Source organism: Osmerus mordax, chromosome 4 (assembly GCF_038355195.1).
Source record: "Osmerus mordax isolate fOsmMor3 chromosome 4, fOsmMor3.pri, whole genome shotgun sequence".
NCBI classification, from domain to species: Eukaryota; Metazoa; Chordata; class Actinopteri; order Osmeriformes; family Osmeridae; genus Osmerus; species Osmerus mordax.
The window spans coordinates 17321648-17342390 of NC_090053.1; the positions used below are offsets into that span (position 1 = coordinate 17321648).

Sequence of the window (20743 nt, forward strand, 5' to 3'; positions counted from 1 at the left end):
ACACACACACACACACACACACACACATCTGACTCTCACACACAGACAAAGCTACAATATCAAAAATCAACTAAACTTGGATGTAGAATTATTGCTGACCTGGTGTTTTACTGTCATATTTAAATTATCGTTCTTTTTTCTGTAAATAGTTTGTATTCACTTTTAACAATTTGCCTTTTCCCCCCTCTTAATGCATGTGTCAAAATCAATTCAGTTATATATTTTTGCCAAGCTGGAAATGTTTAGATACCCAGTATAGTTCTTGGTGTTTTGAACAGTTGATTCCCTCCTTTCAGAATAAATGTGTTAACTGGAGTTGCTGAGCTGTCATTACCTGCCCTCTGTAGCTAGGGGGCGCCACACACAAGCATGTGCCTCCAATAGGCTGCACTCAGCGCTTACAGTAATACCATGAGGAGCTTGCAAACAAGTACGGGTTCGTAATTCAGCTCTGACTGTACTGGTTTTAACCAGTAGGCTGATGACATCAACAACACTGGTTTAAATCAGTAGGCTAAAACATCTGGTAGACTTTTCTCAAAGTCTTTAGTTAGCTAGACTTTCAACGCCTGAAGTAGGATTGTCATAAGTAGGCCTCTAATTGGCTGGTGCATAAGGACACATCAGTCTAACACTTGGTAATGTGCCTGACCCCTCTCGTTTTTTATGTCCTAAAAAGTCCCAAAAATGTATCATAAGATATCCTCTTGCTGCAGTAGTTAGGCGAAGACTAGCTGCTGTAGGTTCGTCTGTGAGCGCTCTGGTAGGCTATTTAAAATCTCAAGCAGGCTCAGATAATCAGTTGGTGGGTCAATGTCTCTGGTATCCCAGTCTTTACAATCTCGAGTAGACTAGTGACTATTTCCAAAAAGATAGTCTAAATAGCTCCAATAAGCATGTCTTAAACATCTCTAGTGGACTGTTAAGTTCTCCAGCAGGCTTGTCTAAGCTGTTCAGTATTCAAATATCTCCAGTAGGCTAGTGGGTTACAGTTTGTCCCCCAGGAACCCGTGTCAGTTAGTGATGGAGGGGAGGTGGGTTTTTCGGGTTGGTGGTGACGTAAGAGGGGAGGGGGGGAGGCAGCCCCCATAGCGCTCAGCATGAACGCTCCACGGCAAAAGGATGTGTGAGCAGGCAGCGCGTTACTGCAGGGACGGTGTCCACAAACTGCTCAACAAAGAACAAGCCAAACTCCGGGCTCAGGACAGCAAAGATCAACCGAAACCCGAAGCTCAGGACAGCGAGTCAGCGACGGCTGCACAGTCCGGAAACAGCGGCTCTCAGCCCGGTGGAATTGACGGGCTTGTCCGCTGGATAGTTACCAAGATGAGCGACAATAAAAGCATCTCGACCCGGGAGTACGCGAAGGAGGAGGCGGCGGTGGCTCAGGAGCAGTTCTTCGCACCGGAGCCGCGTAAAGGCATCTCCGTTATACTGGATGTAGGTACCGCAAACTTACCGTTAGATTTACGGCAGGCCATCCCAGATCGACTGAACATGAGTTAGTTTGAGACGGGTAGCCTGTAGAGGGGAATGGCACTCGGCGGAGTGCGCCCTTACTGTTCGCGCAATGTTGCCAGTTTTGAAGCAGTGACATATCCTTGTAAATATATAATACATGATTAATATATTTATATATATATATAAAAGAAAATAAATTTGTATTTTCATATTTGTGTTTGAAAATGAACTTTATGGATAGTTCTATGTTACAGCATGCTGGGACAATTATCGGTTGTTCCCTGCCTTTATTCGTAATGAATTCAGTTCATCTTTACAGACAGCCTAGAGTACTGAGGACACATGAACATGCCCAAAATGAGGTCGAAACAACACCAGGGCGTGTATCTTTTAGACGCATCTTGGGTGTGTTGATGGATGTCCGAAACCATGATCAGAAAGTCCGAATGTGTTACATGAAGGTATACTGTGCGGTAATAAACTTATACGATGGTTATGAATCCACAAACAAAATCATGAGAGGAAATCTTACCTTTGAATAATTTATTAAGATTTTAAAATGAGCTCGGCAATTATGCCGCAGGAAAGGCTGCAGAAAACAGTGCTCAGCAGTATTGATTTATAGGTCAAAGAGTTGCTCTACTAATATTCATCGGTGGCTCATAAATATGTGTAAGGCTATCTGTGGACTTCTTTACCGCGGAGACTTCAGGGGTGGAATTAACACGTAACCCATAGCAAATTGGAAAGTTGTTCACTTTTCAACCGAAACTCAGACCGGCAAAGAGCTGGTGCATGAACAATTTGCAGTAAAAAACACCGATGGGGTTAACTGTGTGTGTGCTCGCGCGTATATCTGTCTCCGTGTTGTGTGCGCGCGCTAGTTAGTGGATGGGGCGGAGAGCGAGAGAATGGACCGAGTTAAGGGGAGAATGAAATAAGGAGGAAGTTAAAGAAAATTCTAATTAGTTTACAGCCACTGTTCAAAACATAACTTCATTAGAATGGTGTCTATTTGTCTGCGGGCCTGACTGGAGCATGACTATATATTCTTGTGTAGAGAAACAGCGACGTACAGTTAAGAGCAGTTTTCCAGATCGGAACAGGAGGTTGTGTTAGCCAGTGACATTTATAGCCTCAGCTATTGAATGGTTTGAACTTTAACATGGCAGCCGTTTATCCATTGAACCTAGGGGCATGGAGAGCCTCCATAAGATCTTATCTGACGTCTCCTTCCTGTGAATAGCGTTGTTTATTAGACGTCTTAACTGCAGATATCTGGTCTTGTCTGTGGTGACATTGGAGAGATGAAGAAGCTGGTAACCCACTGAACCTGACTCTGGCAGTTGTCCCCTCCTCCCCCCCCCCCACCTCTTCCTCATCCTCCCCCACTCTGCCAGCTTGGCTGGGGAACATCCATTCTTAATGAGGCGAGGGGATGCAGGAAGAATTTCCCTTTTCTCTCCTCCCTCTCTCTTTCTCAAACCTTTCATTCTTTTCTTGTTGTTGGCCCGCCTGCCTCCATACCTCCCCCTGCCTTCTGTTTCCTGACACATCTAGGCTGGAACTGGCTGCACAGTCCTGTCTGTGCTGGGAAAGGCAGCTCTTTAGTTATCCTATCTCTGCTGCCTTCCACTACATGGCTCTTTGATGTGGTTCGCATCCCACAAAGTCAACATTTAGGAGTTAGTCTGCTTTCTCATCTGAAGGAGCGAAACTAGGTCACCACCATTATGACACCACACACACTCGCACACCGTCAGACACACACTCACACATACACCACACTCACAAACACACCACTCACATGCACACACACCCTCACTTACACACTCACACATACACCACACTCACACACACACATGCAAACACATACACACAGGAACAATAAGAGCAGTTCTACCGGTACTCAGAGAGAGACAGTGTGACTGGTGAACTGAGCAGAATGTTTCTCCTCGGTCTCCATAACGATTCCCTCACTGTCCCTGGAGCCAGGTGGACGAGAGGGATATCACACACACCACTGCACAGAGAAGCAGCCGCTGGTACATCTCTCTCTGTCTCTCTCTCTCTCCCTCTTACTTTGCTCCCCTCTCTTTCTTTCTCTTTTTCTCACTCTTCCTCTTTCCCTCTCTGCAATGATCATTCCTTCTTTGTCTCTCTCTCTCTCCCTCCCTCTCTTTCTCTCTTTCTTTCCCTTTCTTTTTCTCCCTATCTCTCACTCTTTCTCTCTTTCTCCCCCCACTCTCTCACTTTCTCTCTCTCTCTCTCTCTCTCTCTCTCTCTCTCTCTCTCTCTCTCTCTCTCTCTCTCTCTCTCTCTCTCTCTCTCTCTCTCTCTCTCTCTCTCTCTCTCTCTCTCTCTCTCTTCCCCCGAACACACACACACACACACACATTCCTCCCGTCTCTCTCCACTGTCCCTCCCTCTCTGCTGTCAGTGTCTGTTCTTCAGTCGGAAAGCAGCCTCCGCCCACACCCCTCAGTTCAGAACAGTTCCAGTATCATCTCCAGCGTCACCTGCGTGTTGCCCAACTGACTGTATATCTACACTGTCTGGTCCCCAGTTCCCGGCCAGATCCTGGTATTATCTCCAGAGCCTTTCCAGCGTTTTAAACGTGTTTCGATTCCTGTTCAGTCCCCTGCCTGATTTTCGCCCTGTCGTGCTTGTATTCCGCGTTAACCGCCTGGCCTCTTTTCTGTCTCTGGGTTTCGAGCCTGCCTGCTGTTTCTGTATCTGCACTCTGTGTGGATTATGAGCTCAGTCATCCACCCAGCCTGGTCTGTGACTGGGTCCGACCGACAGCTCACCCCCTGGGCGTTATTGGCTGTCCTCCGGGTCTGGAGACAATAAGATCCTGGTTCTCTGTGAGCTGATCGTGATCCATGCTGATGGCTTCATCATGTACTTTCTACTCTCTGTAATACCACCGCTCTGACCCCTCCATAAAACATCAACAGCGACCTTATGACATCCCCTACACTAAAACCGTGGCTTCATGACATTTTTATTGCATTTCTGATGATCCTGCGATTACCTCTATTACACTGCTATACATCTTTAAGATGCTTTATGATGTCCCCCCCTGCCTACCCCTCTAACCCATCTCTCCCTTGGTCTTACAGATATTCCGGAGAGCTGATAAGGATGGTGAGTACTGCCTCTCCTCTCCATGTTGGCTGAAGATGGATGCATGCCTGTAAGCCTGTTAGGCAGAATGTGTGGGGTAGTGACTGTGTGTGGGTTTGTGTGTGTGGTTGTGTCCATGTGTGTGTATGTCTGTGCTGGTGTCCATGTGTGTGTCCATGTGTGTGTGTGTGTGGCCGTGTCCCTGTGTGTGTTTGCGCGAGTGTGTGTGAGTGCGTGTGTGTGTCCATGTGTGCGTGTGGTTGTGTGTGAGTGTGTGTGTGAGTGAGTGAGTGAGTGTGTGTGTATGAGTGTGTGTGTATGAGTGTGTAGCTGTGTGTGTGTGTGTGTGTGTTGAACGATGCAATCAGGAGAGACGTGCAGGGCGCGCGTCTCCTCTCCCCGTCTGAGGGCTCTTCAGTCTCTCTGACGACAAACAGGAAAACTAACGAGGAAACTTGAAAAGCCCCGCTGCAAACCAGCCAGATGGCCCTTTGTGCTTTTGATTTCAGTGAGTTTGTGTGTCTCTGCAGCCCAAAAACTGTGTGTGTGTGTACTGTACGTGTGTGTCTGCCTTTTATTGTGCAGTCTGTCAAGTGTAGATTGGCCACCAGTGATTGGTGATTGTGAAAGCAATGATGGATTCTCAACAAACTCCGTATTGATCGTCAGGAGCAGCAGGACTGTCAGCATCCCCTGGCCTCAAACAACAACCGTGTTTCATCTCTGAGAAGAGTTTCTGAAACGAGACATCGAGAGACGGATCCACTCACTCAGAGCGGTCCCAGATACATTGCTGCATTAGATTAGTGGGATTAAATACTGTACTTCTGCCTGGAAGAAAAGAGGATTTTTCCCTTGCCGGTCTGTAACTAGGCGTATCACCTAGTTAGTGCGTGAAGAGACAGTCAGAGCCTGCTTTCTGCCACTTCGTTCACAGTTTTGCAGGTAAAGGAGTCGACTGTGTTTCATTTAAACGGCAACTCTCCCCCAGGGCTGTTTGCAGCCCAGAGACAAAAACAAAGTGTTTATGTTGAAGACAGAACTGTTAATCAGCTGCCTGTCCCTCCACTGTTCGCTGTGCTACACACGCCTAGCTATTTGATGTATAGAGCGTGCTCAGTTAGGACTATTTTTACCTTCTCTTCTCCCCTGGGAACATCTGTAACTGTTTTAATGAGGGAGGGAGGGGAGAGAGAGAGAGAGAGAGAGAGAGAGAGAGAGAGAGAGAGAGAGAGAGAGAGAGAGAGAGAGAGAGAGAGAGAGAGAGAGAGAGAGAGAGAGAGAGAGAGAGAGAGAGGGAGAGGGGGGGAGAGAGAGGGGGGGGAGAGAGAGAGGGGGAGAGAGAGAGAGAGAGAGAGAGAGAGAGAGAGAGAGAGAGAGAGAGAGAGAGAGAGAGAGAGAGAGGGAGAAAGAGGAGCTAGCAAGAGAAGGATAAATAAATATTATAGAGTGGAAAGATAGACAGAAGGAGATGTTGTTGATGATAATGCAGAATCCCAGAGTTTTTGACACCTTCTGAAAGTCTTAAACTCCTTTCACACGTCGCCCACTCCCTTTCTCTATCTCTTTCTTTCTCTCTCTCCATCGCATCTCTCTCTCTCAGTCCCCTGAACACACACACACACACACACATGCGCACACACATGCACCCACGCTACCTCCCCCCATCACTGTAGATATACAATCCAGTTACTGTGAATACAGAATCAAGAAATCATAGACTAGTGGGTGGTAATGGAAATCTAATTGGCTTTTTTCTTTCCTCTAAATCCAGTTCCCCCGCAGTATAACAGGAAGGCAGAGAGGAGGAGGGAAAGTGTCTGTCTGCCTGTCTGCCTGTCTGCCTGTCCGTCTGTCTGTCTGTCTGTCTTTGTGTTAGTTCCAAGTCACAAGACTCATTAGTTAGAAGTAATTACTGTTGCCAGAGCGACAACCCCCAGGGCTCCATGTTTACTAAACACTATTAGTACATTAGCACTCCATCCTGTTTACTTAACACTACTAACCAACAGCCTGTTAGAAACTACAGTAACCTGTATATGTTAATCACGGCTACCTACTGAAGTCCATCTAACTCAGTCTTTTAAATACACTGCTAGTTTTACTAGACCGTCTAAAATGCCCTTGCCAAATACAACTGCAACGTACATTGTAGTTGCCAAAAAGCACTCCACCTTAATTTCTGTCATTCTCACGGTCCAGGAAACAGGACTCTGTAGTTCAATGATTTATAGCATAACTCTACCACACGCACAGCTGCCCTCTATTCACCTTTAATATTTTGCTACAGAATGGAACATTTCACACGTTGCTAGTGAACACACACCACACAGGACCATACGTGCACATCCTGGGTGGAGGGATCGAGGGTTTGGAGGTCGTGTTTGAGTCTGTTTTTTGACTTGCGTGAACACGCCGGTCTCACTGTCCCCTTGAGTCCCTCAGAAGGAGTCTCCCTCACTTCTTCACTTAGTCATCAACCAGGACAGAAGAGGACAGGAAGGAGAGAGAGAGATGGAGAGAGGAAGGGAGAGGGAGAGAAAAAGAAGGGAAAAAATTGGACGAAGGAGGAAGAACAAAGGGATGAGTAAAAGATGGGAAGACGGAGACGCAAGAGAGATGAGAGGAAGAGTGTGAGAGAGAGGGAGTAAGAAAGGAAGAAAGAAAGAAAGAAAGAAAGAGAAAGAAAGAGAATGTTGAGTTGTGAGAGGAGAAAGGTAAAGGAGTGTGTTTTGGAGCAGGGTTTATGGTTTATTCAACATGATTCAGACTACCGAGTTTACCTCAGATATAACTTTCTGCAGATATAACTTTCTGTACCTCATACCAGATCAAGCCTGGGTCAATCAGTCGACCCAAGATATAGGGGCAAGCATGTGTCTTACTGTCACAGAGTTTAACTAGCACTAGCAGCTAGTGGTTGGATGGGTTTACCAGTGGCCGGGCAGAGGAACCTGCGGTTGGATGGATGAGCCAGCGGTTTGGCTAGTAACAGGAAGTAGTTGACATGCCAGGGTAACCAGTCAAGCTGTGGACAGCCTGTCTCTGCAGACAGCCTGGTGTCCCAGTCAGAATGGGGCCATCTGTGTTTAAACACGTTCCTTAAACACTTCACACTGGCCTCCTGAGTCTGAGAGGGCGGAGGAGAGGAGGAAAGGAGGAGAGGAATGGAGTGGAAAAGGGGGAGAAGAGGATGGAGAGGAGGGGAAGCGAAAAGGGGGAAAAGAGTATAGGAAGGGAGGGGATGAGAGAGGAGGAGACGGGAGGGGTGGGAAGGAGAGGAGAGGAGAGACAAGGAGAATGGGGGTAAGGGATCAGAGGTTAGATCCGTTGAGATTCCCTTTCTTTCCTTTAAAGCTCCACTCTTGAAGTAGTGAGTCTGTCTCCCATCCATCTCCCCCACTCTCCGCTGGGCCACAACGATGTGCCCTTTCTGTTCAAAACCCTCCTCCACACACACACACACACACGCGTACACACACACACACAAACACACACACTCCTTGACCTTCTTGTGAATCTGAACAAACAAATCAGTCATCAGAAGAGGATCAAAGAGATTACACACCTGGCTGGTGTGTGTGGGCCGGGGGCTCCAGGGAGGTGAATGACGTTATTAGATGGATGGATATTCACCGAGGAGCAGAAGGGGTTGACTGACTGACTGTGCTGACTGACTGACTGTGCTGACTGACTGACTGACCGACTGACTGTGCTGACTGACTGTGCTGACTGACTGACTGTGCTGACTGACTGTGCTGACTGACTGACTGACTGACAGCGGAGAGAAGCAGGCAGGGCAGAGGACAGCCAGCTGCAGGAGATGATCTGTGATTGATGAGTGATTCCTGCCCCCTCTCTGCTCCGTGAGCTGCTAACATGGATAAAGAGGTGGCTGGGTGTGTGTGTGTGTGTGTGTGTGTGTGGGGGGGGGGGGGGGGTGGAACAGCAGGGGTTCTCCACACATGACATTTAGATGGCTGGTAATTACAGTAACACAGCATCCTTGCTCTGTGTGTGTGTGTGTGTGTCTGTGTGTGTGTGTGTCTGTGTTTGTGTGTGTGTGTTTGTCTGGAAACTCCATAGTACAGTAAACACACACCAGTGTTCTGATATGTTTTTGAATCTGAGGATGATGGTTATTAGAATACTTTTCTTTCATGTGTTGGAACTTCATTGTGAATGGAAAATTAGCCTCGATTAGATTAAAATAGATATGAACATGTTAAGCCCTAAATCTAATGTAATGCAAAAAATGTATTCAATTGATTCATGGTTTTCCGGTTGTTGTTTTTTGATGTTTTCAGGTTGCCTCCCTATTAACTAAATGGTTCCCCCTAGTTACCTATTTGGAAACAGTTGCCCTTTGTTACCTCCTTGGATACAGTTGCCCCTTGCTACAAAGCTTTTGACATCCTTTCTTCCGGCAGGAGAAAAATAATAATTTAAAACAGCTGAACCCCTTAGGAATTATGAAGGACTTATTCCATTAAAGCTGGTGTTAGAGCTGGCTCCCAGCAGTTTGTGTGAGTGTGTGCGCGTGTGTGTGTGCGTCCGTGTGTGTGTGTAACAGTAAAGAGAACTGCACGGCGTGGCGTATTGTAGGTGACATGCAGCTGGAGCTCAGCCAGTGAACGGTGTTTTCCTGAGCGCCTGCATGGTGAGCTGCATGCGTGGTGAGCTGCATGCGTGGTGAGCTGCATGCGTGGTGGGCTGCCTGCATGGTGGGCTGCCTGCATGGTGGGCTGCCTGCATGGTGAGCTGCCTGCATGGTGGGCTGCCTGAATGGTGGGCTGCCTGAATGGTGGGCTGCCTGAATGGTGGGCTGCCTGCATGGTGGGCTGCCTGCATGGTGAGCTGCCTGCATGGTGGGCTGCCTGAATGGTGGGCTGCCTGAATGGTGGGCTGCCTGCATGGTGGGCTGCCTGCATGGTGAGCTGCCTGCATGGTGGGCTGCCTGAATGGTGGGCTGCCTGAATGGTGGGCTGCCTGAATGGTGGGCTGCCTGAATGGTGAGCTGCCTGCATGGTGAGCTGCATGCATTTGTGTGACTGTGTGTGGCAGCAAGGTTAGCAGTTCTGACAGATAGGGAGAGAGAAATACAGCTGACAGCCCTGTGAGAATCTCTAGTGTTCCTCATCTATCAATCTGAACAGCTCTCTGTCTCACTAACACCCCTCCAAACACCATACAAGCCACACACACACACCACGAACACACAGGTACACACACACCATACAAGCCACACACACACCACATACACAGACACCACACACACCACACCACACGCATACACTCCTCTATACCTGTTTCTGTCGCAGCAGTGTTAGAGATGAGGACACGAGAGAATAGATGGATCACTGGACTGTAATGAATGTGCTACTTCGGAGTCAGGTCATTATGATCAGGAGCAGAGAGGAGAAGCCAGAGAAAGAGAGGATGATTGAAAAGGGCGGAGAGAGATTAAGAGAGAGAGGGAAAGAAAGAGAAAATGGTGAAAAGCACTAGAGATAGTGAGGGGGTAGGGATAAGGGAGAAGAGATAAAAGGGGGGAGAGGGAAAAGAGAGAGAGCCTGTGTGGAGAGAAAGGGGGAGAAGAAAGGGTATACAAAACTAGAAAAAACTGCAAGAGTGGGAAAGAGAACGGGAGAGATGGAGAGAAAGAGAGAAGAGGGGTGGAGAGAGACGTAGAGAGAGAGGGGAGAGAGAGGGGGGAGAGAGAGAGAGGGGAGAGGGGGAAAGAGAAAAGGCGATTGAGACATCCTGAACAGAAAGAGGGGGGGGGGTCAACTTCCTTCTGGTTACCATGACAACTCGGCACCCAGTGCCCCAAATGTAAGGGTAACGAGAGACAACAGAGGGACGAGAGAGAGAGAAAGGTGAGGGAGAGAAAGATGGAGGAGTAGAGAAACACTAAAGAAGGTGTTCTCACCACAGGGAAGAAAGCAGGGAAGAACTGCAGGTAGGAGCAAGTGATAATTGTTTCCTTTTAGTCTGGAGCAGCCATGTCTGCTAGCTGTCATCTCCACAGAGGCCTGACCACTCTCACAGTTTAACAACCAACACACACACACACTCTTTCACACACACATTATCAGCTAACAGAGCTGTTTTCATCTCCTGACCTTGGTCCAGCTCGCCCCTGGTCCGTCTAACCTTAAACATGCTAGCACGCAGTCAACCTGTTTAGCAGCACCAGGGTGGACAAAGGCTCACCAGGCTAAATCAATCAAACACAACCTTCTTGTCCATCCAGAAGTGAATAAAGCACCTCCCGTTCACCGTGACATAAAAACAGCCGTGGAGACCAAAACAACATTTACATTACTCACAAACACATTTATTACAGGGATGATGCTAGAAACACAGGTCGTAGGAGCAGGACACAACACAGTACAGCACACCTCCCAGCTCCTGGAAACTATGGAGGCTGAACTAGCTTGTCCAGAACCAGGTCCAGATCTCCCCCCTCACCCCCCTCCTCCCGACCCCCTTTGCTCCCGCGACATAGGAGGCTGGTCCAGGGTTTGGGGAGCGCAGGGAGATTCTGATTGGTCTAGTATTCCTTAGTGGGTTGGACTGCAGTAAACTGGGTCAACGTTGAATTAACTACAGGACTGCTGTTACTACAACCACCGCTGTTTCTACGACTGCTGCTGCATCACTGTATTCTGCAGAGAGACCGCAGAGATAACAGAAAGAGCCTGATAAAATACTAGATTGTATAGTGGAGATAACAGAGATAGTATGATAGAAATACTAAATAGCCTAGTAAAGATCATAGAGATAGTCAGGAATGGTTTCAGGACCTTTCTTTCTCCAGTCCCAGTAGTTGATCATAGAGCAACCAACTGAACATCTGTGTTCTCAGTGTTCTTCTGGCTCCTAGGCAGGGGCTTTCTCAGCCAGGCCCCAAGGCAAGTTGAAGGGCCCAGGGCAGGCTGGAGGGCCCAGGGCAGGCTGGAGGGCCCAGGGCAGGCTGGAGGGCCCAGGGCAGGCTGGATGCCCCAAAGCAGGCTGGATGCCCCAAGGCAGGGTGGAAACCCCAGGGCAGGGTGGAGGCCTGGCAGTGATCCAACACTCTCTCTGGAGTGGGGGTTTGTCGTGCCAGTGATGTTGATGTGTCATTATTTCCAACGTGTGTGTTTGTTGTCCCCTGCAGACGATGGCAAGCTGTCTCTGGACGAGTTCCAGGCCTTCTTCTCTGACGGATCTCTGAATGAGGAGGAGCTGGAGAAACTGTTCCACACCATAGACTCAGACAACACCAGGTAGGCTGCACGCATGTGTGTGTGTGTCAGGGTGTGTGTTTGTGTGTGTGTGTGTGTGTCTGTCTGTGTGTGTGTGTGTGTGTGTGTGTGTGTGTATCAGGGTGTGTGTGTGTGTGTGTGGGTCAGGGTTTGTGTGAGCGTGTGTCAGGGTGTGCCTGATTGTGTGGGTGTGTGCCCCCCCCTCTCCCTAAATGTCAGGTCTAGTTTGGAGCTCTTTGCCCCTCACATCCCTCCCTTCTCCAGCTGCAGTCTGCATGTGACTTGTCAAGATTAGAAAGAGAGGATGATTGGAGAGATGAAACGAGGGACAGTTGGATGGGGATGAAAGGTGGAGTTGAAGGCGGAGTGTGATCTCTAACCCCCTCAGAGGACAGATTTCTCTTGATACGTCACTTTGGAGGACATTTCCCTCCCGGACTTTTAGCTCGTTAGTTTCTCTCTCTCTCTCCTCTCTCTCTTTCTGTCTCTCTCTCTCTTTCTACCTGGTACTGTGACTTCGTCAGACACACCTCTGTCCAGTCCCAGCCCCCTTCTCTGACCACATGCAAGCTTCATTGTCTGTCTCGAAGTGTGTGTGTGTGTGTGTGTGGGGGTGTGTGTGCGTGCGTGCGTGTGTGTACAGTGCATGTATATGTGTGTGTACAGAGTGTGTGTTTACAGTGCGGTGTTGTTTGTGTGTGTATGCACACGCATGCGTATGTGCCTTTCCTCTGTTCTTGACCCTGTTCAACTCCTCTTTCCTTCCTTCCCCATCCTCTCTCCCTCCTTCCGCCTCTCCTAACCTTGCTGTGGTAGTAATGTTGACACCAAGGAGCTATGTGGTGAGTATCAGCATTCCTCCCTCCCTCCCTCCTTCCTTCCTTCCTTCCTTCCTTCCTTCCTTCCTTCCTTCCTTCCTTCCTTCCTTCCTTCCTTCCTTCCTTCCTTCCTTCCTCCCTTCTTCTTTCCTCTTCCTATTTCCTCCTCTATCTCTCTCTCTCTCCTCAAATTGTGCCCTCTCTGCTTCTTCTGGTGCTTTATTATAGAAAAAGTAAAAGGTTTTGTCGAGATGCCTGATTGTCTGTGTGTGTGTGTGTGTAGACTACTTTGCCAAGCATATGGGCGACTATGAAGGAGTCTTGGCCTCATTGGAGACTCTCAACCTGTCTATCCTCAAAGCCATGGACTTTACCAAGAAGGTAAGCGTGTCTGTCACACATAAACAGTACATGCACACACTCATACACACCCACTCATACACACCCACACATACGTAGTCTCTGTCTTTCTTTTACTTTCTTTCATTCCTTCTTTTTTTCTTTATTTTTTTCTCTCTCTGTCTCTCTCTCACCTTCTCTATTTGTCACTGGCCCACCGCTATGTGGGCCAATGACTGCTAACACAGTTGTTCTGGGCTTTGGGTTGCCATCAGGGTTGACTGTTTAAATATTGATGGAGGTGTGATGGTGCTGGGTGGTGGAGGGCTGCGGGCTGACTTCTGGGGGAGGGACAGATATACACCAACTGTATTCAAACACTGACTATGACCATGCACAGGAACACCTCCAATAGCAAAGCTGCATTTAGACGCTCCCTCTGCCTCTCCCTCCCTCCTTCCTCTGGCCTCCTCCCTCTCTCCCTCTCTCCTCTTTCCTCCTCCCTCCATCCCTCCTCCTCTGCTCCCTCACTGCTCTCTTCCTGTCTCTCTCTTCTTGTCTCTCTCTTCCTGCCTCTCTCACCCTGTCTCTCTCACCCTGTCTCTCTCTTCCTTTGTCTCTCACCCTGTCTCTCTCACCCTGTCTCTCTCTTCCTGTGTCTCTCACCCTGTCTCTCTCACCCTGTCTCTCTCACCCTGTCTCTCCCTTCCTGTCTCTCTCACCCTGTCTCTCTCTTCTTGTCTCTCACCCTGTCTTTCTCTTCCTGTCTCTCTTTCTGTCTCTCTCTTTCTGTCTCTCTCTTCCTGTCTCTCTCTTCCTGTCTCTCTTCCTGTCTCTCTCACCCTGTCTCTCTCTTTCTGTCTGTTTCTTCCTGTCTCTCTCTTCCTGTCTCTCTCACCCTGTCTCTCTCTTCTTGTGTCTCTCACCCTGTCTCTCTCTTCTTGTCTTTCTCACCCTGTCTCTCTCTTCCTGTCTCTCTCACCCTCTCTCTTTTACACAATCTTCCTCTCCGCTCTTGGTCTCCTCTCTCCTCTCCTCCACCTTCCTTGATTCTCTATACGTCTGTCAACGTCCTTCTCCTCCTCTCCAGTCCTCTGGGGACTCAATGCTAATAATTCATGCTAATGTGATATTTCCATTCACTTCATTAAACATTCATAGTCTGACAGTGGACGTATTAATTACAGTAGTTGTAGGGTGCTAGAGAGGAGCTATGCAAACTTACTCTCACTAGTGATTGGTGCATATTCATGAAAGGAGACCTCTGAACTTCCATGGCCTTTTATTGTGAAATAACCAGATGTTATTAAAACACAGTGAAGACTATGGGGAATCTCTTATTACTAACGCACTCTCGCATCTCATCTGACAGTACGCCGTTACTATGGTAACCGTAACCATAGAAACACCGGTCTGTAGAATACAGATCACCGTAGAAACCTTCCCGGGGGAGCTTCGTGTGAAAACCCTATAAGAAGGGTGTGTCTTTCTGTGTGTGTGTGTGTGTGTGCATTGGAAAAATCAGTGACAAGGAGCTGTGTGTACTAACAGCCAATGATGTTTATAATATAGTGACAGCCAATTTTTACACCAGTGAAGCCTTATATGTTTCAAGAGCCTTTTAATTGGTTCTTTAGCAGGTGGAGATGACTAATGGAGGTCTCGTAAGAGATGGTGTGGTGAGCGCGTGTGGCGTGTGGCGTGTGGTGAAGACGACTGGTTCCTCTCTTCCTTCTCATCCAATGTACTTTAATTTCCTCTTTTCCTCTTTTCCTCTATTCCTCTTTTCCTCTTTTCCTCTTTTCCTCTTCCCTCTCCTCTTTCTTCTCCTCTTCCCTCTCCTCTCCTCTTTCCTCTCCTCTTCCCTCTCCTCTCCTCTTTCCTCTCCTCTTCCCTCTCCTCTCCTCTCCTCTCATCTCACTTGTTATGATGTGTCTTCGGAGCTATAAGGAGGCGTTCAAGTGGCGGAGTGTTACAGTGTGTTGTCTAACATGCCCCTTGAACTCTGGTCCCAACTGCTCCCGTCCTGTAGACCTGGTGACCACGGTTACCCAGTTTCCTTGGTAACAGAAGAGGCGCCCAGAAGAGATGTTGGGGTGTGAAAAGAAGAGGAGAGGGTGATGAGGAGGGGCGCGGTAAAGGTCAGGGGTGAGGAGGGGGGCAGGCTGAAGTGGAGAGCAAAGGGGTAGAGGAGGATAGAATGAACCAGGACTGGGAGCAAACGGGAGGAGGAGGGTACCCTTGGTTGGTTCCTGTATGTGTGTGTGCGTGCGTGTGTGTGTGTGTGGATTCGAGCCTCAGATCTGTCTCTCTGTGAATTACCTAATTGGAGCTCATTAGAATTCCTCTGCTTGGAGCAGGGCTAAGGGAGGTGTGTGTGTGTGTGTGTGCGTGTGTGTGTGTGTGTGTGTGTGTGTGTGTGTGTGTAAAAGCCAGGCTACTGCAGCATCCAGTAGATGGTTCTACTGTAAACATGTAAACACCCTATGGGCAGTGAATACTGCACTGTTGTTTATAGCTTGTTTTCTTACATTTTTCTTCAACTAGCCTCTTCTCTCTCCTTCTCTCTCTGTTTCTCTCTCTTTCTCTTTATCTCTTCTCCTCCCTCTCTTTCTCATGAACAATATGAGAGTAAATCATGAAAATATGGGTATAAATATGCATTTATACAATATATTGGATTCAGAAATCAGGAAAGGGGGATACTGAAGCCAAAAAAGTTTGAGAACCACTGCTCTAGTCCACTACTGTAGGTTAACCAGTCCACCCAGTTTAACCAACCTCATTTACGGTAACCAGTCCATCCCTCTGAACTCATGTTCCCAGAAGGCCTCAGTTCTCCCAGACCTGCTGGAACTTCTCCTGGCAACCAGATCCCATTTCTAACCACATGGAACTGGAACCACAACTGAACCAATCAAAGGTCCAAGGACCATGGCATATGAATATTTATGAGCATCTGATGAGACTATTGGCTGAGCTCCTGTATGCTAATTCTCTCTTGCCTTGTCCCTTCCACACTGCCACAGGATTAGTCAAAGCAAGCTTGTCTCCTAGTAACCAGTCTAGCAAGGCCTCACCAGTTAATATGAGGAGCTAGGACATGCAAGTTAGGAAGTAGGAGATAAAATAGGGGAGATATTGGACAATTTTCATTTATATACACGTAAACTAAGATTACATGTCAAATATGATGGCACCATTACTGTTCACGGTGACCCTACGCCTCGCAACATGCAAGATTCCTCCATCTCAGCTTCCTCTTTTCTCTCCCTCCCCTCTTCCTCCCCTCTCACCCTACCTTCTCTGTACCCTCCCTCCCTCTCATATCCTCATCACTGTACAGTAGAGTTAGTGGGTGTGAGATGGAGATTAGGACTGACATCTATTATACATGAAGCTGTTGACCTCCTGGGCGTCTCCTCGGTGCCAGTGTGCCCGATGTGTCCGGCATGATGCTAGCTGAGATGTGAGGCCTCTTCAGTTTCCATCACACATGTAAGCCCTCATCACACAGTCACGGACGAGAGAGCTCTAAACCCTCCCTGGAACACGAGACACGGGCAGCGGCAAGAGATCCGGAAAGGACGGGCGGTGTTGGAAAACAATCATCTCCGCGTGTCGCTGGATTTCTGACCGTGTGGTTTGTGCACAATGGGAAGGAGGTGGTGAACGGGGGAGGATGGGGTGAGAGGAGTGGTGGGAGGGAGGGAGAGCGAGAGGAGTGACGGCGAGCGGGAGAGGGAGAAGTGCGGGGTGGGGTGGGGAGGAGAGCTGTGACTGCGTGATTACAAGGGAGAGGCTCGACTCGTTAGCTCTGTTTGTTCTCTGCTTCATTCGGCTGTTTGTGGAGATGGAGGAGAGGGGGGAGAGGAGGGGGAGGGGAGGGGAGGGGAGAGGAGAGGAGAGGAGAGGAGAGGAGAGGAGAGGAGAGGAGGGGAGGGGAGAGGAGGGGAGCAGAGAGGAGGGGAGAGGAGAGGAGAGGAGAGAGAGAGGAGGGGAGCAGAGAGGAGGGGAGAGGAAAGGAGGGGAGATGACAGAAGTGAGGCCAGGGGAGGGGAAGGTAAGAGAGGAGAAGAGGGGAAAGGAAAGTGGAGAGGAGGGTGGAGGAGAACAGAAAGAAGAGAGGACAACTGTTGAAAGAGGAGGAGAGAGAAAATAAGATAGAGGAGTTTCTCAGAGGGAAGACCAGCACATATTATAAACCAGATAAAGATGTCATTATCTATTATGGAGAGCTCTAACCATATAAGCTGATCTTCAGGAGAGAGATGAGTGCTACCATTGATCCTGCTGATCGGGGCTTTATCACACCACCCTGGGCCAGGCTACCAGCAGACTCAGAGGTGTGTGTGTGTGCTTGTGTGTGTGCTTGTGTGTGCAAGGTCCATGTTTGTGTGCGCCTGTAGGTGCTCGTGTGTTTGTATGTTTGTGTGTGTGTGTGGTCAATGTTTGTGTGTGTTTACGTGTGTGTGTGTGTGTGTTTGTGTGTTTTGATCTATTTTGAGACATCAACCTCCCTCCTCCCTACTACCCTTGCACTCACACATCAACCAATTAATAGTATCCTAGCAACCACAGTCAATATGTCTCTTAGCAACACCGTTTGCAATAAGTAGAAAATTATATCAGGGCAAGGCTTTCAATCCAAAGATAGAAATAGAATTTACCCTCTCTCTCTCTCTCTCTCTCTCTCTCTCTCTCTCTCTCTCTCTCTCTCTCTCTCTCTCTCTCTCTCTCTCTCTCTGTCTCTCGTTTCCTCTTTCTCCCTCTCTCTATACCTCTCTCTCTCTATACCTCTCCCTCTCTCCAGACCTCTCTCTATACCTCTCTGTCTCTCGTTCCCTCTTTCTCCCTCTCTCTATACCTCTCTCTATCTCTCTCTATACCTCTCCCTCTCTCCAGACCTCTCTCTCTCGCTCCTCTTTCTCCCTCTCTCTATACCTCTATACCTCTCTCTCCCTATACCCCTCCCTCTCTCCAGACCTCGCTCTCTCGCTCCTCTTTCTCCCTCTCTCTATACCTCTCTCTCTCTCATGCCCTCTTTCTCCCTCTCTCTATACCTCTCCCACTCTTCAGACTTTTCTCTCTCTATACCTCTCTCTCTATACCTCTACCTCTCTCTATATATACCTCTTCCTCTCTCCAGACCTCTCTATCTTTATGCCTCTCTCAAACACACAGGCACAGTCATTCCCTGCTTCCTCTTTCATGCTCTGACTGCAGTCCGTTTTCTCTGCTTCTGTGCTGCTGTCAGCCTGCTATAACTCTGGAATTTAGCTATGACCCAGTCAGCAGTTCAGACCAAACAGAACAGTAATAAATTAAAGAGAGCAGAATAAAGCAGAACACAACCGTACATAGCAGAACAGAACAGAGCAGAACAAAAGACAATTGAACACAGCAAAACAGAACAGAACACAGCAAAACAGAACAGAAAAGAGCAGAACAGAACATAGCAGAACATAGCTGAACAGAGCTGTACAGAACAGTACAGAACATAGCAGAACAGTACAGAACAGTACAGAGCAGATCAAGATTCTGCAGGGCTCTTGTCTCTCTTGTTACCACTAATGCACTGCTGTTTCCCTGCAGACCAGTGGTCAGCCTACCTTCCATTAGATCACACACACACACACACAACACACATACACACCAAGTCACGAATACAAACACGCACGCACACACACCAGACACACACACAAATGCACAGGTAGATACAAAAGCTATGACACACACTAACTCTGGGAGTGTGTTTGGCATCTCAGTAGCAGTCTAGCAAACTTGCCAGCTCTTAACCAGGAGCACATCAGCTGCAGGAGTGCATAGAGCGTTGCTGTGGCGATGGCTGCTAGCCAGTTTGAACTGGGATTAAAACTCCCCTGGCCCACTGGAACCAGGCCAGAAATTAGACTCAGGGAGTGATCCAATCTGGTTTAGCTCATTCCAGTATGATGTGGTCAGATCTGGTTCAGTCCGGTCTGGTCCTGTCAGGTCTGGTCTGATCCTGTCCTGTCTGGTATGGTCAGGTACAATATGATATGTTGGGCTGCTAATATGGAGTAGTTGAGTGTATAGTTATTATTTTTCACGTGTGACTCCAACCTTGAGGAACACTGAACATTCAAAAACATTTGCATAATAAAGTTTCCTGCTGGAGAGGCTTCCAAGACTGAAGTCTGAAGAAGGAAGGATCTCCTTCTCTCCTCTCCATCTATCTATCTACAGTTAGGTCCATAAGTATTTGGACATTGACACAATTTTCATCATTTTGGCTCTGTATACCACCACAATGGATTTGAAATGAAACAATCAAGATGTGCTTTAAGTGCAGACTTTCAGCTTTAATTTCAGGGTATTTACATCCAAATCAGGTTAACGGTGTAGGAATTACAACACATTTTATATGTGGCCCCCCCCTTTTTAAGGGACCAAAATAATTGGACAAACTAACATAATCATAAATCTAAATGTCACTTTTAATACTTGGTTGCAAATCCTTTGCAGTCAATGACAGCCTGAAGTCTGGAACCCATAGACATCACCAGACGCTGGGTTTCGTCCCTGGTGATGCTCTGCCAGGCCTCTACTGCAACTGTCTTCAGTTCCTGCTTGTTCTTGGGGCATTTTCCCTTCAGTTTAGCAAGTGAAATGCATGCTCAATTGGATTTAGGTCAGGTGATTGACTTGGCCATTGCAGAACATTCCACTTCTTTGCCTTAAAAAACTCTTTGGTTGCTTTCGCATTATGCTTCGGGTCATTGTCCATCTGCACTGTGAAGCGCCGTCCTATGAGTTCTGAAGCATTTGGCTGAATCTGAGCAGATAATATTGCCCGAAACACTTCAGAATTCATCCTACTGCTTTTGTCAGCAGTCACATCATCGATAAATACAAGGGAACCAGTTCCATTGGCAGCCATACATGCCCACGCCATAACACTACCTCCACCATGCTTCACTGATGAGGTGGTATGCTTTGGATCATGAGCAGTTCCTTCCCTTCTCCATACTCTTCTCTTCCCATCATTCTGGTACAAGTTGATCTTGGTCTCATCTGTCCATAGGATGTTGTTCCAGAACTGTACAGGCTCTTTTAGATGTTTTTTGGCAAACTCTAATCTGGTCTTCCTGTTTTTGAGACTCACCAATGGTTTACATCTTGTGGTGAACCCTCTGTATTTACTCTGGTGAAGTCTTCTCTTAATTGTTGACTTTGACACAGATACGCCTACCTCCTGGAGAGTGTTCTGGCCAACTGTTGTGAAGGGGTTTTTCTTCACCAGGGAAAGAATTATTCTGTCATCCACCACAGTTGTTTTCCGTGGTCTTCCGGGTCTTTTGGTGTTGCTGAGCTCACCAGTGCGTTCTTTCTTTTTAAGAATGTACCAAACAGTTGATTTGGCCACACCTAATGTTTTTGCTATCTCTCTGATAGGTTTGTTTTGATCTTTCAGCCTAACGATGGCTTGCTTCACTGATGGTGACAGCTCTTTGGACTTCATATTGAGAGTTGACAGCAACAGATTCCAAACACAAATACCATACTTGAAATGAACTATAGACCTTTTATCTGCTCCTTGTCAATGAAATAACGAACTCCCTTTATGAGGGAATAACATACACCTGGCCATGGAACAGCTGAGCAGCCAATTGTCCAATTACTTTTGGTCCCTTAAAAAGGGGGGGGCCACATATAAAATGTATTGTAATTCCTACACCGTTCACCTGATTTGGATGTAAATAC

At 47.8% G+C, this 20743-nt stretch overlaps 1 protein-coding gene across 1 annotated transcript in view; it reads left to right on the forward strand.

Annotated features, from left to right (window-relative positions):
• The first annotated feature begins 1122 nt into the window (after positions 1-1122).
• necab2 (N-terminal EF-hand calcium binding protein 2) overlaps positions 1123-20743 on the forward strand; it is a 23702-nt gene continuing 4081 nt past the window's right edge. Inside the window, exons 1-5 of the mRNA XM_067235122.1 lie at positions 1123-1440; positions 4587-4611; positions 11753-11861; positions 12657-12682; positions 12942-13039. Of these exons, the coding sequence (XP_067091223.1) occupies positions 1123-1440; positions 4587-4611; positions 11753-11861; positions 12657-12682; positions 12942-13039 (576 nt within the window). The remainder of the gene's footprint in view (positions 1441-4586; positions 4612-11752; positions 11862-12656; positions 12683-12941; positions 13040-20743) is intronic.